The sequence below is a fragment of the Sinohyriopsis cumingii genome, unplaced genomic scaffold (genome assembly GCF_028554795.1).
Source record: "Sinohyriopsis cumingii isolate HCF-2022 unplaced genomic scaffold, ASM2855479v2 utg000615l, whole genome shotgun sequence".
NCBI classification, from domain to species: domain Eukaryota; kingdom Metazoa; phylum Mollusca; class Bivalvia; order Unionida; family Unionidae; genus Sinohyriopsis; species Sinohyriopsis cumingii.
In genome coordinates this window covers 1,474,924-1,502,516 of record NW_028315917.1, presented here as the reverse complement: position 1 = coordinate 1,502,516, position 27,593 = coordinate 1,474,924, and the positions used below count along the sequence as shown (strand labels likewise).

Genomic DNA, 27,593 nt, shown 5'->3' with positions numbered 1-27,593 from the left:
CCATGGCATATTTTGATAAAGCTTCAAACCTTCATCTTTGGGACGCTGACCAATGTGTTCATCAGTTCCAACTGGGTAAATAAAAAAGATGTATAATAAAGTAAAATAATATGAAAATGTGATGAATCACAAACATGGTAGCATTTATCGATTTAAACGGAAACAAAATCTGTATCAAGCCATTAAGAAATTTATTCGAACTATGCAAAAAAAACTTTTCTTCATACATACATATATATATATATATATATATATATATATATATATATATATATGAAAAATATCATTAAAATGCATATATAATACTGTTTATTTATAAGTATTTCGTCTTAGATTTATGTACAATTAAAAATGCGCCCACAACAGTGATTAAGCATTCTACGCATTAGAATAAACTGAAAAAAATGTCCAGGTCGTTCACCAAGAGGCTGAATTAGGGATTCAATCCTAAATCAAGGTGTTTATTTATGATAATTTTTTCCTTCCTTAACACCCCTTCAAAGCACAAATTCTCCATTCACCGCGCAAGAAGAAAACACAGCACATCTCACAAAGAGTGCTATTTGATAGAAACTGTGGGTAGACTACTGCTAACAGAAGAAAGGCTAAATATTCTCCGTAAGGTACACAATCTCTCTCTCTCTCTCTCTCTCTCTCTCTCTCTCTCTCCTTGACACACAAACACACCCACAGCCGATCTAAAGATGCGTACACAAGTGACAATTGTTGCAAATGTATTTAATTAGCTATGGCAATACATTTGGCAATATATTTTATTATTTTATGTCAAACGATTTCGATGGCTGATATTTTCAAATTTCGTTTTTTGTTGGAAAGATTAATAAATCTTCTAATTGTTTTAGTAACTAAATATAAGTAGTTTATTTTGTCTCTGTTTGTACAGCCTATGTCAGGCATACCATGCCTCTAGGATAAGCTGTCTATTATTATGTATATAGGCATCAGTAGGATGTTCATAACGGTTAAAACGTTCTCCAAAATGACGTAGTGGGTACATTTCTGTTGATTTGTCTTGCGGTAAGGACCCTTCGTAAGCAGGTTTGGTACTGGCATCTCCAGGAAAAAGCAGATTCTGAATTCGTGGCACGAGATGCACGTGTGGCAGTTTGAAATGCTGTATTGGATCCATGTCTTTGTCCTTTTCATGGTTTTTTTTTCGCAAAGTGCAACATACTACGAATGCAAGCACAACCAGAATTAACTGAAAAACGAAAAAAGACAAAGAATGATATACAAATATATAATCTCAAAACAAGCTTCAAATGAACAAATAGCACACTGATACAATCACGAGAGGTAAATAACAAGGGATAAAAATGCTAATTCACAGGAGTCTCCGTTTATTGATGTTCGAAACATTTTTTTTTTTAAAAAACACATATCAATAACACGTTGATGAATTCTTGTATTTCAAAATTATAAATTATATAGTATATTACCAAGCATCATATGTTAGTAAAAAAAATTGGATTATGGGAAATCTGTGTTGGGCGATATTTCTCAAATCAAGACATTTAGAAACTTAATTTTAGCTGACGCCTTAGTGTACATTATTCACGGAACTATATGACAGCATGGCTTAGTTTCGCAGAATAGACAATTCCTAGTTTCCTATCATGTGTAATTATCAAAATGTTCTCACAAAATGGCGCAGTTCAAATGAGATAGGAATAAGTCTTTGTATTTGCTGTTTGGATCATTTCTTAGCACGTGACATAAATTATCGACCTGGACTTAGAATGCATTGTGAAAGAGAAATCATGCAAGTGTGAAATAGAGTCTCGTGAATGTGTGGTCGCAAGTTAATTAGATAAAATCTTGTGTGGTATTATCGCTCTTGAGAACTCTTGAGATGACAACGACTACTGTCGTTAGGTCCTTAAAAATGGTGGAAATACCGATCTCAAGTCATCCTCACGTTAAATGTTCGACACAGTTTGTGTCCTCTGTGGCGTGGTGCTGTTAGACGCCCTGCTTGACACACTATGCTATGGGAGATCATTTTTAAGGTTTGCATTTATGGGCAGACTGCTTTACAACCATCTATAGTGTGACATTGTATGAAATGATTTCCGAACATCCAAACAACCTCAGGTATATGAAAATATTTGTAAATTAGATAGTCTCAAAAATGGATAGCAGTCCAATATCTCTTAAAATAGGAAAATAGTCAAAGATCGGGACAGATACAATGCACATACATCTCGCACAGCCCATAGTTAAACGTACATAAAGGTTGAGACATAAGCAAATCGTTGATTTGGTGACACAAATAGTGTACACCTAATGGAATAATGTACCAAGAAGACAGTGGTACACGGGTACAAATATTCTAGACAGAAAAATTTGTTTTTAAAGTGTTAAGTTACAATGCCATGTGATATGCGCACATCCATGTCTTTCTCGATATGATAGTATTTTGTCTCTGACGTCTAAAGTATGTTTATGCAATATGCAAAGAATTTTGTGTAGACCGTACAATAGCAAGAGCTAAACTATATTTAAACATGACGAACTAGATTAAAAGTGTTCAGGTTTTATATTGTTTTTCTGTTTTGTATTGTTTTTTGTCAAATAGTGATTAGATCCATAAGAAGGACAAAATACAATGTTGGACTAGCTTTAAGGTAGCCTATAAGAAAATAACTTTTACCTTCTCGTTTGTAAATAAGAGCGGGTAATGCAAAATCATTGCAGAGATGGACATTGTCATTGGTTTCTTCTTCATATGTTCCTTTTGTGTCTTTTTCTGTGTTAATTTTTTGTTGTGTCTTTTATATTTTGTTTATGCAGTAGATATTGCGGCATAGGAACCTATATTGCATAAACACTAGTTGTACAGTAAATGGCCGAAGCAGAAACAATAGGAGCATCAGAAACAGCAACAAGAGTAGACGTAGCTTTAGGGACAGCAATAGTAAAGGTGGTATTAGTAACATCATTAGGAGTAGACGTAGCGTTTTGAACGGCAATAGTAAAGGTGGCATTAGGAATAACATTAGGAGCAGACGTAGCGTTTTGAACAGCAATAGTAGAGGTGGTATTAGTAACATCATTAGGAGACGTAGCGTTTTGAACAGCAATAGTAGAGGTGGCATTAGGAATAACATTAGGAGTAGACGTAGCGTTTTGAACAGCAATAGTAGAAGTGGCATTAGGAATAACATTAGGAGTAGACGTAGCGTTTTGAACAGCAATAGTAGAGGTGGCATTAGGAATAACATTAGGAGCATACGTAGCGTTTTGAACAGCAATAGTAGAGGTGGCATTAGGAATAACATTAGGAGTAGACGTAGCGTTTTGAACAGCAATAGTAGAGGTGGCATTAGGAATAACATTAGGAGCAGACGTAGCGTTTTGAACAGCAATAGCAGAGGTGGCATTAGGAATAACATTAGGAGCATACGTAGCGTTTTGAACAGCAATAGTAGAGATGGCATTAGGAATAACATTATGAGTAGACGTAGCGTTTTGAACAGCAATAGTAGAGGTGGCATTAGGAATAACATTAGGAGCAGACGTAGCGTTTTGAACGGCAATAGTAGAGGTGGCATTAGGAATAACATTAGGAGCATACGTAGCGTTTTGAACAGCAATAGTAGAGGTGGCATTAGGAATAACATTAGGAGCAGACGTAGCGTTTTGAACGGCAATAGTAGAGGTGGCATTAGGAATAACATTAGGAGTAGACGTAGCGTTTTGAACAGCAATAGTAGAGGTGGCATTAGGAATAACATTAGGAGCAGACGTAGCGTTTTGAACGGCAATAGTAGAGGTGGCATTAGGAATAACATTAGGAGTAGACGTAGCGTTTTGAACGGCAATAGTAGAGGTGGCATTAGGAATAACATTAGGAGTAGACGTAGTGTTAGGAACAGTAATAGTAGAAATGACATTTGGAACATCATCAGGAGTAGACGTAGCATTAAGAAACCAATAGCAGTAGAATTATAACCAGGAACAGAAATATGGATAGAAGTAGAATTAAGACACCAATAGCAGTAGAATTATCAATAGGAACAGGAACATGGATAGAAAGAGAATTAAGAAACCAATATCAGTAGAATTATCAAAAGAACAGGAACATGGATAGAAGCTGCATTAAGACTATAAATAATAAATAAGAACTTAATTATGAACGGCAGTAGGGATTGAAGGTGTGTTGCCAGTAGTAGTAATAGTAGTGGCAGTAACAGCAGGACAGGGCAGCAGCAGATGTAGTAGTAGCAACTGTAAGGGTAGTAGCAATATCTGCAGAAGAAAACAATATTAGTTTTAGTAGTAGCAGCAGAACTGTGTAGTAATAGTAGTAGCAGAAGTAGTAGCAGTAGTGGTTGAAGCAGTGGTACCTTACCTCTATTATCAAAATGCTGGCTCCAACACCCACCAAAAGACCAGTACTGTTTGTAACCCAATTCTTCATGACCTGGTAACAACCCTATAATAATAATAATAATAATAATAATAATAATAATAATAATAATAATAATAATAACAATAATAATAATAATAATAATAATAATGATGATAATAATAATAATAATAATAATAATAATAATAATCAAAACTTTTTTTTGAGAAAAAGCAATTGTATCACCAACGCCTTGTCAGAAACGAATGATACAGTTATAACTATGTAAGATTAGTTACAAAAACGTGTTCCACATGAATAGGAAGACCGAAATAAATATTATCGTTTCAATACTTACTTTTTCAATGAAGGATGTTGTGATATTTGGGCTGAGGACACAAGTAGCATCGTCTTTAACTTTGCAACAGGCAAACGGAATTCGCTTCCATTGAATAATGTTGTCAACCGTTATCTCCATAGTCCACTTTTTCGCTGGGAGGTCATGAAAATCCGTATATCTGTTTACACCACAACACTGAAGCTGAAAACAGAGTAAGTAGCTGATTTAATGTGTACGTAATGCGGTGGACACTTGCTTCAAGGCGAAAAAGGACGTGAATTTCGTTCATTAAGTTCCTTATATTTGAGAGGTAGCGGACGCAATTTGATTTAAACGGCAATTTATCACTTTAACAGTAATATTCTGTTCACAGATGATGACGGAAAAGATCTCTTTGAACATTTACTTCTATAGCGAAAAGGTAAAACGGTACCCAAAGATTTTTGGCAGTTATAACGTAACAAGGCTTTGTACATGTATTTTTTTTTTTTTTATAATTGAGAACGGTGTGCGCAAGTGAGTGGGAGGATGAAGGAGATACATTGGATACCGTTCTTAATACTTCCCTACATGACCATTGGATGTGATATCGGCTTGGATTTGTTGATTTCATTTGGTTTGTTTTTCGGGGTTGGGGTGTGTTCTAAAATATTGAGACCTTATGGGTTATTTCAATTTCAAAATAGATACTGCTGGTGATCTGAACACTACTTCAACTTTTCCTGACAGGTCACAAGAACTGCTGAGACAACCTGGTTATTGTTGATTAAAACAGCCTTTTGTCTGTACCCGCTTTATGGACATTTTTGAACGCTTAGCCTCCAAAGCACTCATTTTTGTTTGTTCAGAAGGTTTGAGTTATTTAATCAACATGTACATTTCTTGTGTACCTGCATATCATGTGTACGGAATAATATTATTTTACCATATTTTACGAACGATGTCGACGAAAAATGCAGCTGGGAGTAGATTCTTTGCTATTTTCAGGCTCTAGCATTATAAATAATTTCTTCAATCAAATATATGTGTCTATCAATATTGTGCAAGATCGACAAAATATTCATTTCGATTGATTATCCGATATTAATGAATGCAGATAAATCATACAATTTGGTTTGGGTTGTGTGCAAACGACTTTACACACACTCTCTCTCTCTCTCTCTCTCTCTCCTTGGCCAAATAATGGTTAGCAAAGATCATTAATGAAACTTATTCGTTGTCAGTCTAGTTCAACTGCTCACTGTGAGGGCGAAAGAACAAATGATGTATTGGCATTGTAACCCTGGAGGTCAAAGATCAAGTGCCGTTTTCTATGACATCATACTCATTAAAGACATGCGTCATCAAATCACGGCATTTTACTTGATCAATTAGAATTGTATCAGTGTACAACAATCTACTTTTAAGCATGGGCGATAGGCATTTTGTAGGAATTTCACCTGGAGGAGTTCTCAAAGTCAAAGTGAATTATACATGATCATATCTTAGGTATATATATTTTGTGTGACTGTCCGTGATCAGCAATTGAGTTTAGGGGAATATCTGACAAAAATAAAATAAAAAAAAATTTATAAACAAAATATTATATACCCAATATTTATATTCGAAAGTTAATATATTAAGATCATTTTTACTGCAGGTAAACAGGCTTACTTGTATCTGAGTTTAGGACATTAGTTTCTCACTTGGAAACTCCTTATCTATTTTAATATCAGTCTTCAGAAGAGTCGATTTTAACTGTGTTTTAGTTAATATTTGAGAGGATTTGAATCACACTGGTCCTCTTTTTATTACTAAGTTTCTTTACTCTAATCAGGATGACAAACGACAATCACTATTTGTCGAACAGGAACAACATCATGCGATCCATTCTGACATTCCGGCCCTAAAATTATGTCGGCTCAAGGACGTTTCGGCCCATTACGGCCGAAGATAGTTGTCACTAAATTTCAACTTTATTATATATTTTTTTAAAATATAATTTGTATAAAAAGTTAGACAATATTTATATATATTTATATATTATATGAATGTCAAGCTATGAAGTTTAATACATTAGTATTGATCTTTGAAATAAAAAAAACATCCTGAGTTCACCGTTTAAAAACATTGCGTCATTTAACAAAAACAAAAGAAAACTATTTTACTGCCCCAAGGATAAATGGAAGAAACCACTTGCCTGTGCCTCAGGTACGGTTTTGGCGTCTCTCATGTATTGCAAACGACGATGTGCTAGCACATCCTCAGCAGTTTTCCACTTTGTTATCAACTGCTCGAAGACATTGCACAAACCCTTATTACCACCAAACCCTCAACAACAGATAACTAACCAGTAATTTACAACAAGTCCTGTTAGTCAGTTGCGTTCGTATAATGTAGAACAGTGATGTACGAGTTAATGTGGAAAACAGAGATGTACTAGGTTAATGTGGAAAACAGTGATGTACGAGGTTAATGTGGAAAACAGTGATGTGCGAGGTTAATGTAGAACCGTAATGTACGAGGTTAATATGGAAAAGAGTGATGTACGAGGTTAATGGGGAAAACAGTGATGTACGAGGTTAGTGTGGAAAACAGTGATGTAGGAAGTTAATATAGAAAACAGTGATATAGGAGGTTAATGGGGAAAACAGTGATGTACGAGGTTAATGGGGGAAACAGTGATGTACGAGGTTAATGGGGAAAACTGTGATGTACGAGGTTAATATGGAAAACAGTGATGTACGAAGTTAATGTAGAAAACAGTGACGTACTAGGTTAATGGGTAAAACAGTGATGTACGAGGTTAATGTGGAAAACAGTGATTACAAGGTTAATGTGGAAAACGGTGATGTACGAGGTTAATGTGGAAAACAGATGTACGAGGTTAATGTGGAAAACAGATGTACGAAGTTAATGGGGAAAACTGATGTACGAGGTTAATGTGGAAAACAGTGATGTACGAGGTTATTGTGAAAAACAGTGATGTACGAGGTTAATGTGGATAACAGTGTGTAAGAGGTTAATGTGGATAACAGTGTGTAAGAGGTTAATGTGGATAACAGTGTGTAAGAGGTTAATGTGGAAAATAGTGATGTACGAGGTTATTGTGGAAAACAGTGATGTGCGAGGTTAATGTGGAAATCAGTGATGTTCGAGGTTAATTTAGAACAGTGATGTACGAGTTTAATATATCGATTCAAGTGATGTAGGGTTGAGTGTAGTATTGATTCAAGAAGACAAAAGTGGTGTAGATCACCCAGTGTGCTAATATGTTCAAAGAAAAGAAACACCAAAACAAATTATTCCAGAATTGAGAAGGAATGTATGGTTTAATATTGCCTTTACAACACTTTGAAATATCTATTAGTTCAGCTCATTCTCCGATTTGTGTAGTCAGTGATCCTTAACCCCTGAACTTTCATTAACAAAATGCCAAACAAAAATAAGAGATAGTTAAATGGAGTTTGCTGATACATGAATATAATACTGACATTAAAAAAATAATATTTTAATTGCAGATGCACTTTGATGTGTATAGAAGTATTATATGTATTCATATATATTATGTGCCTTTCATAATTCTAATGCAATTTTGATCATATGTACATTTGTTTAATATGTCATAGAACGCTTTAATGTATTTCTTTATGAGGGGATGTATTAAGTATATTTAATTGTTTTGTGTGTTGGCTTTCCCTGTGATTATATGCATTGAATATCTTTAGTGTGCGATTGCCCGTGGTCAGGTATTGAGTCTAGGGTCTATCTAAGAAAAAATTTGTTAGGTTGTAGCTGTTGTTGTTATTGTTGCAGGGTTTATCGCCATTTTTAGCATAACATAGACTATAAACAACATATTACATAAATAATGTTTTTCTATGATTTTATGTATGATTTTAAGATCATTAGAACTGTAGATAAACATGTTTACTTGTATCTGAGTTCAGGAGATCAGTTATTCGATTTGAAATTCCTAAACTTGCCGACAACTTTGAATGTTCTAGAAATGAACTTTAGACTTCGTCTTGGTCTTCATATTGTGACTTAAGTTTTTCTATAAATGAGAAGTAAACAAAATTATAAATTCCTTTTTTACCATCAATCGTTAGATGAGTCAAATTTAGTTCTATTTCAGTTAATACTCGAGAGGATCTATTGCAATAATTTATTCACTGGACTTACAAAGTCCTCAATATTTTCGGACGAAATAACTTTTTAAAAATATTTGTTTCATTTTATCCAATGCCAGTTTTCATTATATCATTGCGATAGATCAAGAATGTTGGCACATTAGACCATTCGAGACTACTGTTACATCAGAACATTCAGTGATGAATTGATAAAGAAACTAGCCGATTTCAATCAGAATACTCAATAGTTGTGGACTGTGATAGACATTTTTGACTATTTGGGATGGAATTCACTATACTGAAATTTCTTTATAAATTTTCCATATCTAGTTATATTAATTACTTGACAGGCTCTTTATAGAAGTGGTTGACATACCTTGATATATTGTTTTTTTTAGGGCTGTGGCTGGTAATGCTAATCAAGTATAATTATATAGTCCTGCAGCTTGGCTGTTCTTAGTAATATTAACCACGTAAAGTTTTAATATTACCCGAAATCATAATCCATGTTAGAATCTTTTGCAGCGCTCTTATATTGCATCTCTACGTTAGTGGATTCATTATTCCATCGTTGTATCAATGCCACACGTCCAGGAGGGCGATACCAGAGTTAGTATAGTTACTACTTTTATCTCCCATCTGGATTTAGCTGATAATATTACCACAAGGCAAAAAAAGTACCCCAAATATCTCATTTTGCCAAACTGAAACAGGGAGATGTTACACGGGCATTGGCAGAAAAACTGTGGAGCCAACTAGATAATATCGAACTCAACCCCAAGAATGTTGAGGAAAACTGTGCATCCTTCAGAGACTGTGTACTCAACTGCATCCAAAGTCCTCGGTCCCATTACACGTGAACGTCAAGTTTGGTGTCATAAAATCTATACTGCCAAACAGAGATGTCTGAGTGAGAAACATCGGCCTACAGAAGGACTGCTTAGAAGACATCAATTCATCAGCTAACAAAGAATCATTCAGCAAGATCAAGGGAAATGCCCAATGCAAACTCGAAGAGTTTCAAGACTATTATGTGATCAATATGACAAATGAGATTCAGTCAAACGCAGGCAGGAATGACATGAAGAAATACAATGATCCTCTGAAGAGAATATACAATCCATGGTCATCAGTAATATCTCCAATAATGAATGCTGACAGCTCCATGATGCTTATTGACAAAGGAAATATACTTCAATGATCGGCAAAAAATTTCAGCTACGTACTCAATTAAGAGTCGTCTATCATCGAGGAGGCAATTAATAAATTAATAAATTGCACAAAGTGTTACTCAACATAGGTCTTGCTGATCATCCAATGCACCTGCAGTTAAATGGCAATCAGTTGGAACAGATGATATAGGACCAGACGTTACAAAACTGGACGCTAGCACAGGGCACAGAAACTTATGAACTATTCCTGCCAGTGCGGACGCAACAAAAATCTGTACTAGTACAGTAGTACCAACAAGCATCTCGCGTTCATTTGTGCAAGCGATCGTCTTGTACATAACATCGATCAAGAGCTCTTGTCCGAGAGTCTGTATGGTTTCAAGAAAAGACGACGGACCACAAACATGATATCTGTAGAAGAAATGACAGGAAGCGAAATCCAACCGGTAAATCACATTAATCAACCTGGCGAAAAATGCTTGACACAATCAGCCATAGACGTAGATAACTTTCGATGATCACCGCAAAATTTGATTGCCCAGAGAAATTCATAGCAATGTGTTGGCAGTTCCATGGTGGCATGCTCACTCGTATCATGGACGACGAAAATTGATCCGAACAATTTCTAATCGCCAATGAAATCAAGCAGGGCTGTATTCTTGGTCCCAACCATCTTCAGCATGATGTTTTATGCCATACTTACTGATGCCGTCCGTAACCATTATATTGGGGTCGACGTGAAATACTGGATTGATAGCAAACGCTTTAATCTGAAGATGCTACAGGCGAAGACAAAGTTACAAAACGCAGTTGTTAGTGATCTTTTTTCTGATGACTGTTCTCTGAATGTCAAAATCTCAGTCTAATATGACAAACATTATTGACCCTTTCTCTTCAACTGGCGACCATTTTGGTCTCACAATCAACCTAAAAAAGACAGAGATGATGCAACAACCTTTATCAGGAAATTTTTATGTAAGGCCTACCATCATAGAAGATTGACAAAGCCTCATGGCAGTAGACAGGTTCGCCTATCCACGCAGGACACTGTCACGTGTTGTCCGTATTAATGACGAAACCAACGGGATAATTGCTAAAGAAAGTGTGGCTTTTAGTAGACTTCGAAAAAATGTGTGGAAGCGCAAAACGATTAGTCTCCAAACGAAACTTAAGATCTACAAAACCATTGTGTTTCCTACTCTGGTGTACGCTTGCTTATCCTGATCACTGTATTGAAGCCATGTCATGAAGTTGATCATTTTTACGGGGGTAGCCTGGGGAAAGTTATAAGGATAAGACGGGGGAAAGAGTAATAGAACAAAAGGTTATCACACATGAAGACATTCCAAGCATCCACACTTTGTTGATCACAAATGTGATGGGCCGGACATGATGTCAGAAGAGCGACTACCGAAGATTTTCTAAGGCGAGCTGAAGAAGGCAAAACGATCTAAAGGGAGTTAAATGAAAGTTTCGAAGATTCCCTCAAGTCATCCTTGAAACACTACCATACTGACCCTGAGGCTTGGGAAGATCGCACACAAGATCGTTCCACCCGGTGGAGTCTCATCCATAATGGAGCTACAGACTGTAATCGAAAGAGAACTGCAGAGGCAGCACCGAAGCGCGAGCAGCCGAAATCTTAGAAATGCAGCACGTCCTAGACCCAACTGGCATCTCCCGTCAAGTACGCCAAGGGCAGTTTAGAGTATAAATTAGTTTGAGTTAGTCATTTACTTACTCAGAGAAACCAAACAAGTTAGTAATGTCATCCTCAACTTCGAACTCGAATGACGAAAAGCAAGTTACTACTTTTATAACGATTAATTTCAATCTCAGTACTCATGTACAAGAAAAACATGCATATGTTTTCAGGTTGTGTAAGATAAAACAAACGTTAAAGTAGAAACGTCTATGTTTGATCTTTAAGCTGAACATTACACCAGCATCTGAGCCGTCTTAGGTGTTGTGAAACTGATTTAAAATAACTGTTTACGATAGACATGGAAAAACTAAATTAAATCTACGAACTTTGAAAAATTAAATAATTATAGCGAAGAATTCGTTTATCCTGTTTTTCGCAATTACGAAAGAGTATGTAAAGGTTCATTGAATAATTTCTTTGTATAATAGGGCTATATAGTTAGAGTTAGGGACTCTTTCCATGGTTAATATAAATATATAGTTATAGTTAGGGGATCTTTCTTTGTCTAATTGGGTTATAGGTAAAGGATCTTTCCATGGTTAATAGAGGCACGTAGATATAGGTACATCTTTTCATTTTTAAAGGGGGCATATAGATTATAGGTATGGGATTTCAATAACTGCTAACTACTCAGAAATGATAGTCATTGTTTGTATTCCTTATTTCACCACTTCTTGTATGTCTATTGCAAATGAATTTAGCAACTTTTATAAATCAATCAGGGTTGGCTTAGATGTTGGAGTTACTATAAATTCATGTAAATCAGTCAATTCCCCAAAATTATTGTTTCAAAACTGCAAATACGAAAGCGCAGTCAATGATATTATCAGCTGCGAAGTATCTATTTTGAACGGCATGAGAGGAACTTAGTAGCATTATGCATGGATTTATTCTTTATCACAAACGGTGTAGGAACAACTTTAAGATATTTAGAACAAACGAATGTACGCTCCAAGAGGCATAATTGCAAAATTATCAACATTTCTTCAGAAATCAATGGGGGAAAAATATCATTAATAAGAACGTTGATTGTATCAAGAAATTGTATGTAATGTCCTAACCTGATAGGTACATTATGCTGAAACATTAACTGCTTTATTCTAATAAGTCACATGACCCAAGTGACCTAGACATATACTGGATACACGAAAATATCCAATGAAGAAGCAAAATACTCCACAACAATCAATCGTTAAACTGATTATGATGTGGATTCTGCTACGATTTCGCATGTAAAAAAAGCTGTTTTTTATCATTAATTAAAACAAGAGAAACACAAATAGCAGGTAAAGATCCTGCTGTAACAAAATAATCAGAAAAAAGCATAATTAAAAGCATAAATATTGCTTATAATGGGGACTTTTATAATACATGCGACTAATTGCTCTGATAAAAACATATATCAAAGAATACACATAAATAAGAAGCATGAAGTTTGACTCCAATCAGTTATACTTTGTTAGTCTCGCTAATCTCTACGTTTAAAATTAATATTTAGACAAACAAGACCACTGATGCTATTATTTAGAAGGAAATATTCATTGCAATTTCAGTTGAACAGCTGAAGTTATATAAGGTATTATTTCCAATTTAAAACATTATATCTCTGTCTCTCTGACTATATTTGCCCCCCCACACACACACACACATACACACACAGATAGATAGATAGATAGACAGACAGACAGACAGACAGACAGATAGATAGATAGATAGATAGATAGATAGATAGATAGATAGATAGATAGATAGATAGATAGATAAATAGATCAAATGCCTGTATCTCATTTTCTCACCATCACGAAACTTTGAATACATGCATTCCATACTTACGCTATGCATAATGAAATTCCATCGGAGGGTGTTCATGTCCTTTCCGGTGATTCCCGAGTAATCGTTTCGTACGGAGTCTTTTAATGAATCTGTGATCCAGCCTTCCATCTGAAATCACACATTTCGTCAGAAAATTCATATCAATCAGGCATGTCTAGCGACATTATTTTCATTCGCTTATTTACACCATAGGGTGTGCTTTTTACATATGCCCGCGACATGGAAGACGTTACTTATATCTGACTTAGCAAAATATTATCGACCCTTGCTGTTGTAACAATCATTTACAAATCTCAGCGACACTACTATTGCCCCAATGTGGGAGAACGAAACACTGGCAGAGCTTGTTCAAGAAATCCAGAAAAAAATGACAACTGTATTTTGTCCTGATACAAAATCATTGATAACATGAACAGTTCAAAATGAAGCTAATTTGAAACCCCTGCCCCTAATTCAAGGGTAAAGGTTTTAAGCAGAACTTTTAGTCTGAATTTGCGCAGATTGTCAACATTTCTACAGAAAGAGCTGAATACTATTTGCTATACATCCCAAATACAGTATAAAGATTAAAGATGAAAGCCTGTTCGGGGTGCTGTTTTCTTATTTTGTTTTGAATGGGAGGGGTGTTGATGAGTTCCCTTCTCCGAATAAGAACTGATATGCACACTTTAAATAAAATAACGTATTATCGTTACCTTTCTTGTGAGTGTGGCGACCAGTATGACACATATTAGCTCCAGTAAGACAACTACTAAAAGCACCACAGCATACTGAAAGAATATATGAATATATATATATATATATATATATATATATATATATATATATATATATATATATATATATATATATAGACAGACTGACAATCATAGATAAATACATACATACATAAATACATACCCGCATGCATGCACGCATACACACACACACACACACACACACACACACACATACATACATACATACATACATACATACATACATACATACATACATACATAGATGCATGGAAACGGATAGCTAAATCTACCCATTCAGCATCTACCAATCAAATGTGCCAGTTAGCAATCCACTTTCCTACCCAACTACCCTTAATAAACTAGCCAGAAAATATGACCACGTCTCACTTATTGGGCCTTTTGACCTGACGAGCCTGATACATTTATAAACTTACACGTATTTGTGTATTTCACACTTATGAATACGCATAAGTATCTACAGACTTATTTTAGTGTTTACCTAACTATTTCTACCTGCTTGCATGTATGCATACATACAAACATTGGTACTTATCTATGATCTTAAAATAAGTAACAGAAAAGAGAGACACTAACAAGTTCAGTAAGATTAACACATAAATTAGTTCTCAGCGTTGTAAACTGAAAATTTAAGAAGAATTTACAGTACTGTAAATTAGCCGAAATTAATCGTAAATGTTCTAACACAAATCCGAAATTTTAGAATCTTCTTAAAGAGTTCCAATAATCTTGAATATGCTGATGTTTCGATATTCTTGAATAGGATGATGTACCAACTGTGCTGATGTAAAATAATGATATAATCCAGAATGTCTTTGAATGAATTCACAATAATCCCAAAGTGGTGTTTTAGTCCTAAAAGTCGATAAGCACCTTGTAATTACAATGAATAATTGAAATAAAACATTCCCCTCAAATTATGTATAAACACAAATGAAAATTATTTCTCAGACTGATCTTAAGATACGGGTAACTAATTTTGTTTGCCACAACTTTATATAAAAATGTAACACAAATAAAATAATCAGGAAATAAGTCTCAAGTTTGCTTCCAGAACGTTCTTAGTTTGTAAAAAAGACAAGACCCTGAACTCAGATATCAGGTAAAAAGTTATGTATAACTTAAAAGTGTGAAAACAATCCCAATAATAGTCAAGAAGGCCAAATCTCAACCATCAACTACGGGCAAAGGTCAAGCGCATAATACAATTTAAATAAGCATAACAACATATCAACCTACTTACCTACCTGCCTGCCTGCCTACTTATCTACCTACTTACCTACCTACCTACCTACCTACCTACATACATACATACATACATACATACATACATACATACATACATACGTACATACATACTTACATACATACTTACATACATACATGCCTATTTACATACATGCATACATACATACATACATACATACATACATACGTACATACATACTTACATACATACATGCCTATTTACATACATGCATACATACATACATACATACATACATACATACATACATACATGTATGGGTTCATACATACAGACATGCAGACATACGTAATATATATATATATATATATATATATATATATATATATATATATATATATATATATATATATATATATATATATATATATATATATATATATATATATATATATATACCTACAGTGATTAGTAAAGCTTTAAGCCGAACAATAGCGCCAATGATCCCCAAAATTCCAAGTAGGAGGAAGAAGACACCAATGATAATGATTACAGTGCAAACGACATCTAGAGTTTCACCAATATTCAAACTGTTTGGAGTATCGACTTCGACGTTGGCACTTTCTAACGCTTTTTGAAAGTTTATATAGCCTAGTTGCTTGTCCACCATGCTGTGATCGAATCGGACGATGCAAGACGCTATCAACAAGGCAGCTCCCAAAATCTGAAATAGTACGTTGACCATTGAAAATCAAGGTAATGTAAAATGCAAGTGGTCAAGATTATATCCCTAAGGTAACGGCAAGAAACTATCTCTGTTTATAATTGAACTTCTATGTTATCATGGGCGTTCAACTAAACAGAAACAGCCTCTTGTATCCGAATGATCACTCTAAGATGTGGTTTAGTGTCTTTAATAAAATTATGATATTTTTATTGACATTTACACATTTTGCTTTTGATGATCTTTTTCAGTTTTCTTCACATTGTTCAAGGATAATATCGTACGTATGAAGTACTATTGAATTCGATGTTAAGATTTATTCCAAACAATTTCAAAACAATTTTGATTAGCTGCATATTTATAACACCTAAGTAAAGCACGTTTTGTAAAATATCTGTATATTTAACGTGCAAGTCTTAATAATAATAATATTCATGGGGTTGTTTTCATATAGTTTTCTTCAGACATTTTTTATTCTAAATTTAAATATTTACGACTTTGAAATCTCTTCTATCTATACATATCAGCGACAATTTCACCAGATCAAGGTGGGATTAATGTAGTAGGAGGCGCTCCGAGGCAAATTAAAAAAAGCGACCCACCCTCACGCACAGAAATACTAACTCACTTCGTTCCGAGCCCTTCTCCCAGCCACAGGGTAACTGCTCCGTTTGTCTTTCTTTGCATTGTATCCTGACACAATGTGTATCAAACATTGCAGTATCGACAGCTTAAACCGTGGTACCAATAGTATGTGTGTGTGTGCGCGTGTGTGTGTGCGTGTGTGTGTGTGCGTGTGTGTGTGTGTGTGTGTGTGTGTGTGTTTAACGTAGCTTTAGCAATTTTAGTCATATCGCTACGATGTTTGAAATGTGGCACTTTATATTCATGTCTAGCATTGGCGTGGAACTTTAACGTAGCTTTAACACCTTTAAAATTTTATCGCTACGATGTCTGCAGTGTAGCATTTTATAGTGGTGCCTTTATTTATTTCAAGCCGAGAGGTAAATAAATAAGCGACTTTATACTAAATGCCAAGTACACGACTGTGACCTTATTTCTCATCCATAATATGTGTATAGGATCAAAATTAAGAATATCGGCTTTATTATGTCAGAGTGATTATCTCGCTCGATTTAAACCGTGGAGACAGTAAATGCTTACATAACAGCCTTCACATCGACAGGTTTGCATAAAAGCTAACATCTTATGTAAATGCTACCTTAGGTATGTCTAGTTTTTCTAGAAGTATAAGAATTGTTATAATACATTAATTTACTGTGGAAAATAGTTGTGTACTTGGTAACTATTGAGCACCATAGCTGTACAATCATATCCAAACTAATATGATATTCACACCCCCACCAAACACTTCGTTGATTTTCATTTTACAAATTGTGTACATGGTGATTAGGTTTCTGAGGCTATGAAATCGTGTTGCAGATGTTTACATACATACATACATACATACATACATACATACATACATACATACATACATACATACATACATACATACATACATACATGCATACATACTTGCGGGTGTGCGTGTATTTAAGTATGCTTTACGGAGAACGTTCAAGACAAACATTCATTCCATGTATAAATAACTTCCGATTGCAGGTTGCAACTACATATGGAATTCCTATCCTTTCCAAGCATGTACATATTTGTAGTGTTCAATACGTTTGAATGTATTCGAATTATTTGCTTCTTGCCATTAACAATATCTGAAATTTACACCTACAGGAAAATATTTCTCAAAATTTGATGGTAAAGAAGTTTACCTGTATATATTGAAGGAGTCTAAACGCAGATTCCGTTAATGAAGACTCTCACGGAATATTAATAGTGCTGCACGATGCATGAGGATTATACATATGTGTGATTGTGTGTCATATATATATATATATATATATATATATATATATATATATATATATATATATATATACACACACACACTCATGATGTACCTGACTAGTGGCATTTATTTCGTAAACAGCGAAATACATAGCTAATATATCTATATCATTGTTGATCAAATATTTAGATCATTATTAGTAGTAAACATGTTTACTTCAATTTGTGTTAAAGATACAGTTTTGATTCTGATTTTAGAAACTTCCAAAACGGTAATTTCCTATTAGGTTAAGATAGTAGTTTTCAGATATTATTAATTGAGACCTAGGTAAAGTAGAGGGGTATACAGTTTTGCTTACCTAGGAATTATTCATTCTTGCCGTACCTTCGGAAACAGAATTAGTCTTAGTTTTTCATACGAGTGAATTTATTCATTGAAATTGTTATTCACTGGAAATACAAAGTACGCATCAAAAATATTGTTAAACAGAAATGTTAATTTGGGATTATAGTGAATTCGTGCAAGAACACTGTCGATTATATTATTGTGATATATCCAAAAACTTTTAGCACATGGCCACAATTATGGCCATTGGCACATTGCCACTCTCGAGACTACATTCACATCAACACATTCAATATTAAAACTTATTTGGAACACGCTCGAATTAAATTGGAACTTCATACATTTGGACATGTGACTGAACCTTTAGGATTGTATAGGATTTAATTCAAAATATTTAAGATCTGTTTAAATTTTCACTTTCTATTCTAGAGAAATAAATTATTTGTTGATAAACAAAATTTGTTCGGTTTTCTCTTTTCTAATACGTAGTTTAAGACCTTGGGATTGTAACAATTTATATTTGCAACGATGTCGTTAGAAACAAAAACGCTCTATTTTCTCCTGGTTTGTAGACCAAAAGGATTGTGTGTGTTTGCATGCTTATATACATGTTTTATTTTAAAAAAAACGAGACTCGACGGGACTTATGTAAAAATGCCTTGCCGACATGGCACTCCATAAAAATTAAAAGATTTGTAAGATGGTCACTGTTGCAGTCATACAGGATGCGATATCGATACCAATTTAATGTATGACCAACTAGGCTTCGTAATAAGTCTTTAAGTGGGAAACATCATGTTGATATATCGATCGATTTGGAAGGTGAAGCGGTGATAAAAGGATTGTCAAGACGACTGACGTGGTGGCCATATTGGATGTCAGGACAGCACCATTGTCATTTAGGACGAAATAGACTATAGATGAACGTGTCTGAAAGGTTTCATATCAATCTTCCAAGTTATTTTTTGAAGGGTAACGATGACAACACTGTACTAACAAACCGATAAGCTCTTCTGGTATAGAACAAGAAGAGTGAAAACAATAAATAACTTACACAGAAAGATATATTCATCCCCATGAAGGCCGTGCGACTGCACTTTTCTTTAGTACACGTGAGTACCATCATTGTTAAAAGACGGTCCCTGTGTGACTATTTGTTGATCGTATGAGAGGATTACAACTGGTTTGCTGTTACTTGGCAGTAACCTGCAATAGATAAATAAATCAATTACATATTATTTATATATTTGCGCAAGTCCAAAACCAGTTTTCAAATATTTTGAAGCCACCACTAAAAATGGCATTATAATATACACACATACAGGTTTAGAACCATTGTGGCAATCTAACCAGGCGGGAGGTGGGGTGGAGGGGAGAAAAGAGAGCGAACGTCCCTCCCTCCTCCAACTCACATCTCCAGCCTCTAAAGTTCTAAGCATTAGCGCGAAATAATATCAAACAAATTACAGTTAGATGGTCAACAGTATGCCCTTGAAATCTGAGCCCCACTGGGGCTTTAATCCTAAAGAATCTTGCTTTCTTTGTCACATTGTCAACCTGTCGATATTCCTGGATCCAACCTTGACAGGTGAACAGCCATTACTAACGCATCATTTCTCTGGTTTTGCGTTATTACCTAGAGTTCACTTCGTAATTAGAAATAACGATATACGCCGACATTGTTATTTTTAAGTAATCACATGCAAATCTAATACCTCTAATGCAAAGCGACCTATTTCGCTGTTGTGTTTGATGTATCGTACTGATGATAGGCGAGCAGGGGAGTTTGTACTCATTCTTTTAATTAAAGCGTGTGTTCAAAGGTATTGTCAACTCAAAGAAAGGTTTAGTAATACTGGAAAGAATCGCTTCTCAAGACAAGAATCATACATTATTTGTAGACTTCGTTCTTTTATGTCACGAGGTGGTGGAGACGATGTGTGAGATTCGCCCAATCCCCCCCCCCCCACACACACACGCGCTTCCTATGAGTTTCCCTTATCGTCATCTAGGAGACGATCGACCAAGGTGTATTTTTTTCTGGATCAAGTAATTAATATCATCGAATATAAAATTAACGGATGGAATAACAGAGATCTGAGCAGAGATATAGAATAGAACAGCACGAGCCCAGTATATAAAATATAAGATTTAAAAAAAATATATAAACAAAATGAAAGTCAATATGACATTTGAATGATTCACTTTTTCTTGGAAATATAGTTATAAAATTTATGCGAAATTCAATTAGCCATTCTGTTATAATGATATAACAAATTTCATAATATATTCGAACCGTATTTATTTTCCTTCTTTCTATCTTTCATATAGCTTCTTCGGGTCATCAGTCTCTTGTCTTCAGACTGTTCTCTATGCCCATTGTGCATAATAGATAAGAAGTATTTTTTCCTTCAGATAAAAATATATTACCCAATTGAAATGCGTGTCAGGTTCTTTTTCTTCTGCTGGGATCAACCAATATTTCATTCTTTTTCCCTTAGACATCGTCGAACGAAAATCAAGAGAACTAAATTATGGTCAGTTCGCATCTTAATACGCACTGAAAACCCTATTACTATAAATTATTGTCTTTTCTAGCTGCTTTCGCATACCTACTGAGAACATGACATGATTAGGCCTCTTATATACACTATCACACATCGGTGTGGGCTGTAAATTACCAACTGAATGATGTCTGTCGATACACGTCCCTAAGGCTAACACATTCGATTCTCGGCTGAAAGTAATTCACATCTTAATTACACAACGAATTAACGGATTTCACTCATACGGTAATTTGCTAATTAAGCATTCATTTACATACATTTCCAGGCACAGAAAATCAATTCTCAGCATACCTCATACACAGTTTGAAATCTGTATGATACATGATTTCTATTGCATGCAAAACAACTAAATCCGAATTCATTCATATAATATAAGAGTCTTATAACATTCGCGACACGATGCATGCAAGCAATTAACTACTGAACTCAAGCTAAAACTGAGGTACGAATTCAAAAGGAATAAATTCAACAAATGACTACACACTTACATCAATATACACATGTTGTATGAAACTGAGTCTAACCTTATGCTGAATTCGAGACTCGTATCCTCATTTGAAGTCGAATCTGTCTTTTCGTGTCCGATACATATTTCAAGACAATTTAACGAGAAATTTTTATGTTCTCGGATATACAGTCTGTCTCGCCTCAAAAACGTAGACTGAATAATTGTGCAAGGGTAATTTCTTAAAAGTCTGAATTCCGTATGAGAACAACACCCGTCGTTTAGCTTAGCCTACCAGTATTACTTCTTTAACCGCTAAAATGGTTAGCACTCAAATCGAAGTTACAATAATCCTATCTAGTCCACTTTTATTAATAATTATTCTGGAAAATATAATCTTATGACACATGTTTCGAATGGCCCAAGACTTTTTAAAGTTGTCCCTGGTTTGACTCAGCTCTTGCCATTTACCGCTTTTGACCTTGCGTTAACATTTCTCCAAATGTCTCCAATCATTAACCGATCGAGGCCAAATTAAAATCCACTAATGCTTGCAAACAGGGGAGATTAATTGCTACAAGTTGCTAAGCTATAGCGAGCCAAGCCAATGCATCAATTTTAATAGTTACGTGTCACGCTGACCACGACATTATGTACTGAGAAATTATTCAAAACAGTTTTGCACCATTACATTTTACCTAGTATAATGGCTTGTTCGTGACGTCAATGTTTCAGCCAGTATGTCATAAATCATGTATTTCTATTCCTGTTGGGTACACTTTTCATTGGCATTTTATTATCTGGATGCGTATTTTGTTTTCGAAAGCATAACCGATAAAAGTGGTAAAAAATTTATCAGTATCTTGCAGGTTCAGATGTTAATGAAGTATCACTATTTTGTTTTAAATTTCTTAAAACAACTGTCTATCTGGAATTCCTTTCTTGATATTTTGCCTTTCCGAGTACATTAAATACAACGCTTTTTATTTGGTCTTGGTCTATGTTTTCATTTGCGATCCTCTTTGTCTTAATTTTTTGCATCCCTGCTTCAACTCATTATCTTGAATAAACTACAGGAGGAAAAGCTCAAGACAGACAAGTACAAATTTGTTAGTGTTTGAATAAGTTTCTTTTAGTCTAATTATTAATTTTGTTGATTTCGTGTCGAAATCTTTTTGTCACGTGCATTTCATTTTATCCAATTGCTACCTCAAATACAGTGCGGATTATCTTAGTAGCAAAAGTAGCATATGCTACAGACCCCGCACTTTCAAGGGCCCCGTCCTAAATGCTTTCAAGCTATCAATTACCTACATGTAAATAACAATATTACTGAAGTGTCAGACTTATTTGTCGTATTATCTGGCTGTATAGCAAATGAAAAAATACAATTACTTTACTATACAAGTTAAAATTGTTTGTGTTTTAATATGTATGTGTTTTTGTTTTTTTTTAATTTAGGTCCACTTTATAACATATGCTACAGGCCCGCACTAGTTTAATCCGGCACTGCTCAGATATGCCAAACGTATCATGCACCTGTTGCTGTTATGTTAACCTTGATATGGGGGCCCCGAGTGGCCAAGTGGTCTAAAGTGCTCACCGTTACGAATCACTGGCATCTCACCTCTGTCTGCGTGGGTTCGAGTCTAGGATATGGCCAATGTGGGTATGTGTGAAAGCTTGCCAGTGGCTTCTCGTGGGTCGGTGGTTCTTCCCCGGGGTTTTCCAGGGTTCTTCCTCCACCATTAATACTGGCCGCCATGCATAACCCATCGTGCGCTGAAAAATGGCGTTAAACCGCACAACAACAACAACAACAACCTTGCTATGTGGTGACTCAGCGGTATGAGTGGCAGACACAATCTCAAAATTGTTCGGGTTCTAATCCTGCCAAGATACGCATTCGGTTAGGAACGTACCTACTACTGTTGTGGGTCCTTGAGTAGTCAATTTTCTCTAAATCCTTGATACAACATCACCTACTTGTGTTACTGTATCATAAAATTACAAATTATCTTCCACCCGTGTTGCTGTCTTGTTATAAAGTTTTCTTATAGACTTAGATTTTTCTTTTGCGTAAGCATCATCAGCCTTAATCACCATTCAGAATTTTTTCTAATATAAATATATAAATATATGTATTAATGACTGACTGACTTTCTTTTATTTCCTCTTCAAATGAGATTTCATTCAGTTATTGTTCATTATTACACAATAGAGATAGGAATATAGCTTGACATTAATGGATTTACAACACACACAATATCTAAACACATGAGCGAGAGAACCCATTGCAAACGAGATATATAAGCAAACAGACATTAAGAGAGGAAAATAAAGGAATTGGAATTATTTACATTCGACTGGAACGATTTAAATGGATTATCGAATTGGCTCTCACTTAGAACACTTGTGAATAATTTATATGACAGAAATGAAATGGGTCCATTTCTCTAATATTCTAAACAAGCATAATTTCATATATCGTTTTCAAGTTCATTTGTTCGTCTGTACAGCGTGTCCATTGTGTGTATATGCTTTGATATCTAGAACTATTGTAAGGATATGCTTTGCTTGAACTATTGTGTGTATATGTTTCGTTAGCTGGAACTATTGTTTGGATATACTTTCATACCTGGAACTATTATGTGGCTATGCTATGATAGCCAGAACTATTATATGTATATGCATTGATAGCTGGAAGTATTGTGTGTATAAGCTTTGATTGCTGAAACTATGGAGTATATATGTTTTGATAGCTGGAACTATTCGGTGTATGTGCTTTGATTGCTGGAACAATTCGGTGTATGTGCTTTGATTGCTGTAACTAGTGTGTGTATGTGCTTTGATAGGTGAGCCTATTCGGTGTATGTGCTTTGATTGCTAGAACTACTGTATGCATGTGCTTTGATTACTGAAACTATAGAGTGTTTGTAATTTGATATATGGAACTATTGTGCGTATGTGCTTTGATAGCCGGAACTATTGTGTGGATATGCTTTGATAGGTGGACCTATTGTGTGTATAAGCTTTGATTGCTGAAACTATGGAATATATGTGCTGTGATAGCTGGAACTATTCGGTGTATGTGCCTTGGTTGCTGAAACTATAGAGTATATGTGATATTATTGCTTAAACTATAGAGTATATATACTTTGATAGCTGGAACTATTCGGTGTATGTGCCTTGATTGCTGAAAATGTTCGGTGTATATGCTTCGATAGGTGGAACTATTCGGTGTATGCGCTTTGATTGCCGAAGAAATAGAGTATACGTGCTTTGATTGCTGAAGTTATAGAGTGTTTGTAGTTTGATATATGGGACTATTGTGTATATGTACTTTGATAACTGAACTATTGTGTGGATATGCTTTGATAGCTGGAACTATTGTTTGGATATGCTTTGATAGCTGGAACTATTGTTTGGATATGCTTTGATGATTTGATAGCTGGAACTATTCTGTCGATATGCTTTGATAGCTGAAACTATTGTGTGGATATGCTTTGATAGCTGGAACTATTGTGTGAATATGCCTTGATAGCTGGAATTATTGTATGTATTTGCTTTGATAGCTGAAACTATTCGGTGTATGTTCTTTGATAGCTGAAACTATTCGGTGTATGTTCTTTGATTGCTGAAACTGTAGCGTGTTTGTGGTTTGATATATGGAACTATTGTGTGTATGTCCTTTGATAGCTGGAACTATTGTGCCTGTCCATTTTGTTGAATGTCTGCGATGAAGGTTTGCGTATGTTGTTTTCGGCCACGTTTATGCAGGATATAAACCTTTGTATGATCTGATGTACGAATCATACAAATTTACATGTTATTTTACACTGAGAAATTTTGGGTTTATTCTTTTACGGCATTACACCAAAAGTATGTCACACTTAAACCATGGTTGGTGCACATTTTTGTTCATCTCTTCCTTTGTATGTGATGAAAGGTTTGGGGCCGTCCGTTTAGTACGTATGCATGGAGGGGCTTAACCCAAATGCATACGCTTGATATGGCGGGAGGTCTACTGATAATATACTTACGCATAGGAAACGGGGGTGGGGATGAAACCTCGGTAATAATTTGTCTAATACGTAACCTGTTTGACTGGGTTCAGTCGGTGTTTGAATTTTAGCGGACACAAGACAAACTTTTTAAAGTTGCACAGTTAATTTCTCTGATGCAGCCAGTCATTCGAAGTCGGTGGACTATCTCTTTTATTAAACACGTTGATATTATTAATCCTTGATAATTTCTGCGTGGATTAAATATAGGCCGTTCTATAGAATTGGGAGGGGGTGTCAAGCGTACGTACGCGGGGGGGGGGGGATAAAACAAGTACGCATGTGTACGGGGGAGGTCAAGCTTTGCCACATTTTTGCGTACGTACTAAATGGATGACCTCTTTGCGTTTGCTTGAAGTGCTGGATTCACATAGTGCGGCTATAACTCGTTCCTCCTCCTATGTGACCATGGCTGGGTATATCAAATAGAATAATTGTGCATCTCCCACTGTATTAGACTTGAAGGATTTGAACTCTGACGTTTCTCGAATACACTCGATAAATGTTCATGAGAATATTTTACTCCTTCCTGGCCCAGCGCAGAGGAATCCACCACTCTCTCTCTCTCTCTCTCTCTCTCTCACACACACACACACACACACCTGTCGATGTGAAGGCTGTTATGTAAGCATTTACTGTCTCCACGGTTTAAATCGAGCGAGATAATCACTCTGACATAATAAAGCCGATATTCTTAATTTTGATCCTATACACATATTATGGATGAGAAATAAGGTCACAGTCGTGTACTTGGCATTTAGTATAAAGTCGCTTATTTATTTACCTCTCGGCTTGAAATAAATAAAGGCACCACTATAAAATGCTACACTGCAGACATCGTAGCGATAAGATTTTAAAGGTGTTAAAGCTACGTTAACGTTCCACGCCAATGCTAGACATGAATATAAAGTGCCACACTTCAGACATCGTAGCGATATGACTAAAATTGCTAAAGCTACGTTAAACACACACACACACACACACACACACACACACACTCGCGCAAGCATTCTTATTGGTAATGAAATCTTCTAGGATCTGTTGTTCTAAGAGTCGAATTATTAAAGTATATGCGTCAACTCGATAATACGTTTCTTTGCCTGTGACAACGTGATATGTGTGTACCACAACTAAAATTCACACGAATTGCAGATATTAATTGACGGACGGTCCTCAAAACTAATTTTGATAATAATTTTATTCTGTATATAATACATGCTTATCCTACATGCTGCATGAGTTGAGAGAGAGAGAGAGAGAGAGAGAGAGAGAGAGAGAGAGAGAGAAAGAGAGAGAGAGAGAGAGAGAGATGTTATATAATTGTCTATAAAGCACTCCTGGATCAAAATTAATAATGGCTAGATGGCGGTTTTCATGTCCGTCCATAGTTCGTTACCGACTGGAACTGTATCTAAATTTTATCAATTGTCATACATTTAGAATGCAAAGCATACCATTTACTCAAGCAAATATGCTAATTAGTGCAATTTAGTAGCCTACACATTAAATACATATTCTCCTACCTTGCGAAAGTGACTTCTATCCTCTAAAGGTATAACGACTGACACTTCTTCAATCGTTTGTCAGACTGACTGTCATTCGATAAAAGCGGCACCAAATCCAAGATAAGAACCGGTGAAATGGTGAAATATTTGAATTACTCACCGATAAATAGTTATCCAGTGAGTGTTAAATCGGGAGGCATTCAGCGGGAGCTGTTGGATCTAAATTCATGTCTTCTAATTAGCTTAATGTACACATAAACACACCAATCATCAATGCTCTCTCTCTCTCTCTCTCAGATATCTGAAAATTACCTAATTAATCTGTTTAAACCAATCTTGTATAAACCAGCCAACTATCATTTTTGTATTGCTGTTGTTATTGGTTTTCCAACTGGTGGGGTAATTTATATTGTAATTGATGTTACTGCTAATAATAAAGATCTGAATATAAAAGTATATATATATATATATATATATATATATATATATATATATATATATATATATATATATATATATATATATGTGTGTGTGTGTGTGTGTGTGTGTCATTAACTGTTCTTCAGAAGATGATAAT

At 35.2% G+C, this 27,593-nt stretch overlaps 1 protein-coding gene across 1 annotated transcript; it reads right to left on the bottom strand.

Annotated features, from left to right (window-relative positions):
• Window positions 1–330: 330 nt before the first annotated feature.
• Window positions 331–27,120, bottom strand: LOC149773766 (CD82 antigen-like). Its single transcript, XM_089946050.1, has 8 exons — window positions 27,035–27,120; window positions 19,490–19,641; window positions 15,963–16,223; window positions 14,230–14,304; window positions 13,535–13,642; window positions 4,731–4,913; window positions 4,376–4,459; window positions 331–1,222 (listed from the first exon to the last, which is right to left on the bottom strand). Exons 2-8 carry the CDS (start codon window positions 19,559–19,561, stop codon window positions 911–913), a joined length of 1,095 nt encoding a protein of 364 aa, XP_089802176.1. The 5' UTR covers window positions 19,562–19,641; window positions 27,035–27,120; the 3' UTR covers window positions 331–910.
• Between the last annotated feature and the right edge of the window lie 473 nt (window positions 27,121–27,593).

Bases quoted from the DNA above. Each gene is read 5' to 3' on its own strand.
- LOC149773766 (XM_089946050.1), bottom strand. From the start codon at position 19,561: ATGATGGTACTCACGTGTACTAAAGAAAAGTGCAGTCGCACGGCCTTC. The intron at 14,305-15,962 runs GTAGGTATATAT...ATATTCTTTCAG, and splicing joins TTAAAGCTTTACTAATCACT to TATGCTGTGGTGCTTTTAGT. The intron at 1,223-4,375 runs GTAAGGTACCAC...TTCGTTTTTCAG, and splicing joins CCAGCATTTTGATAATAGAG to TTAATTCTGGTTGTGCTTGC.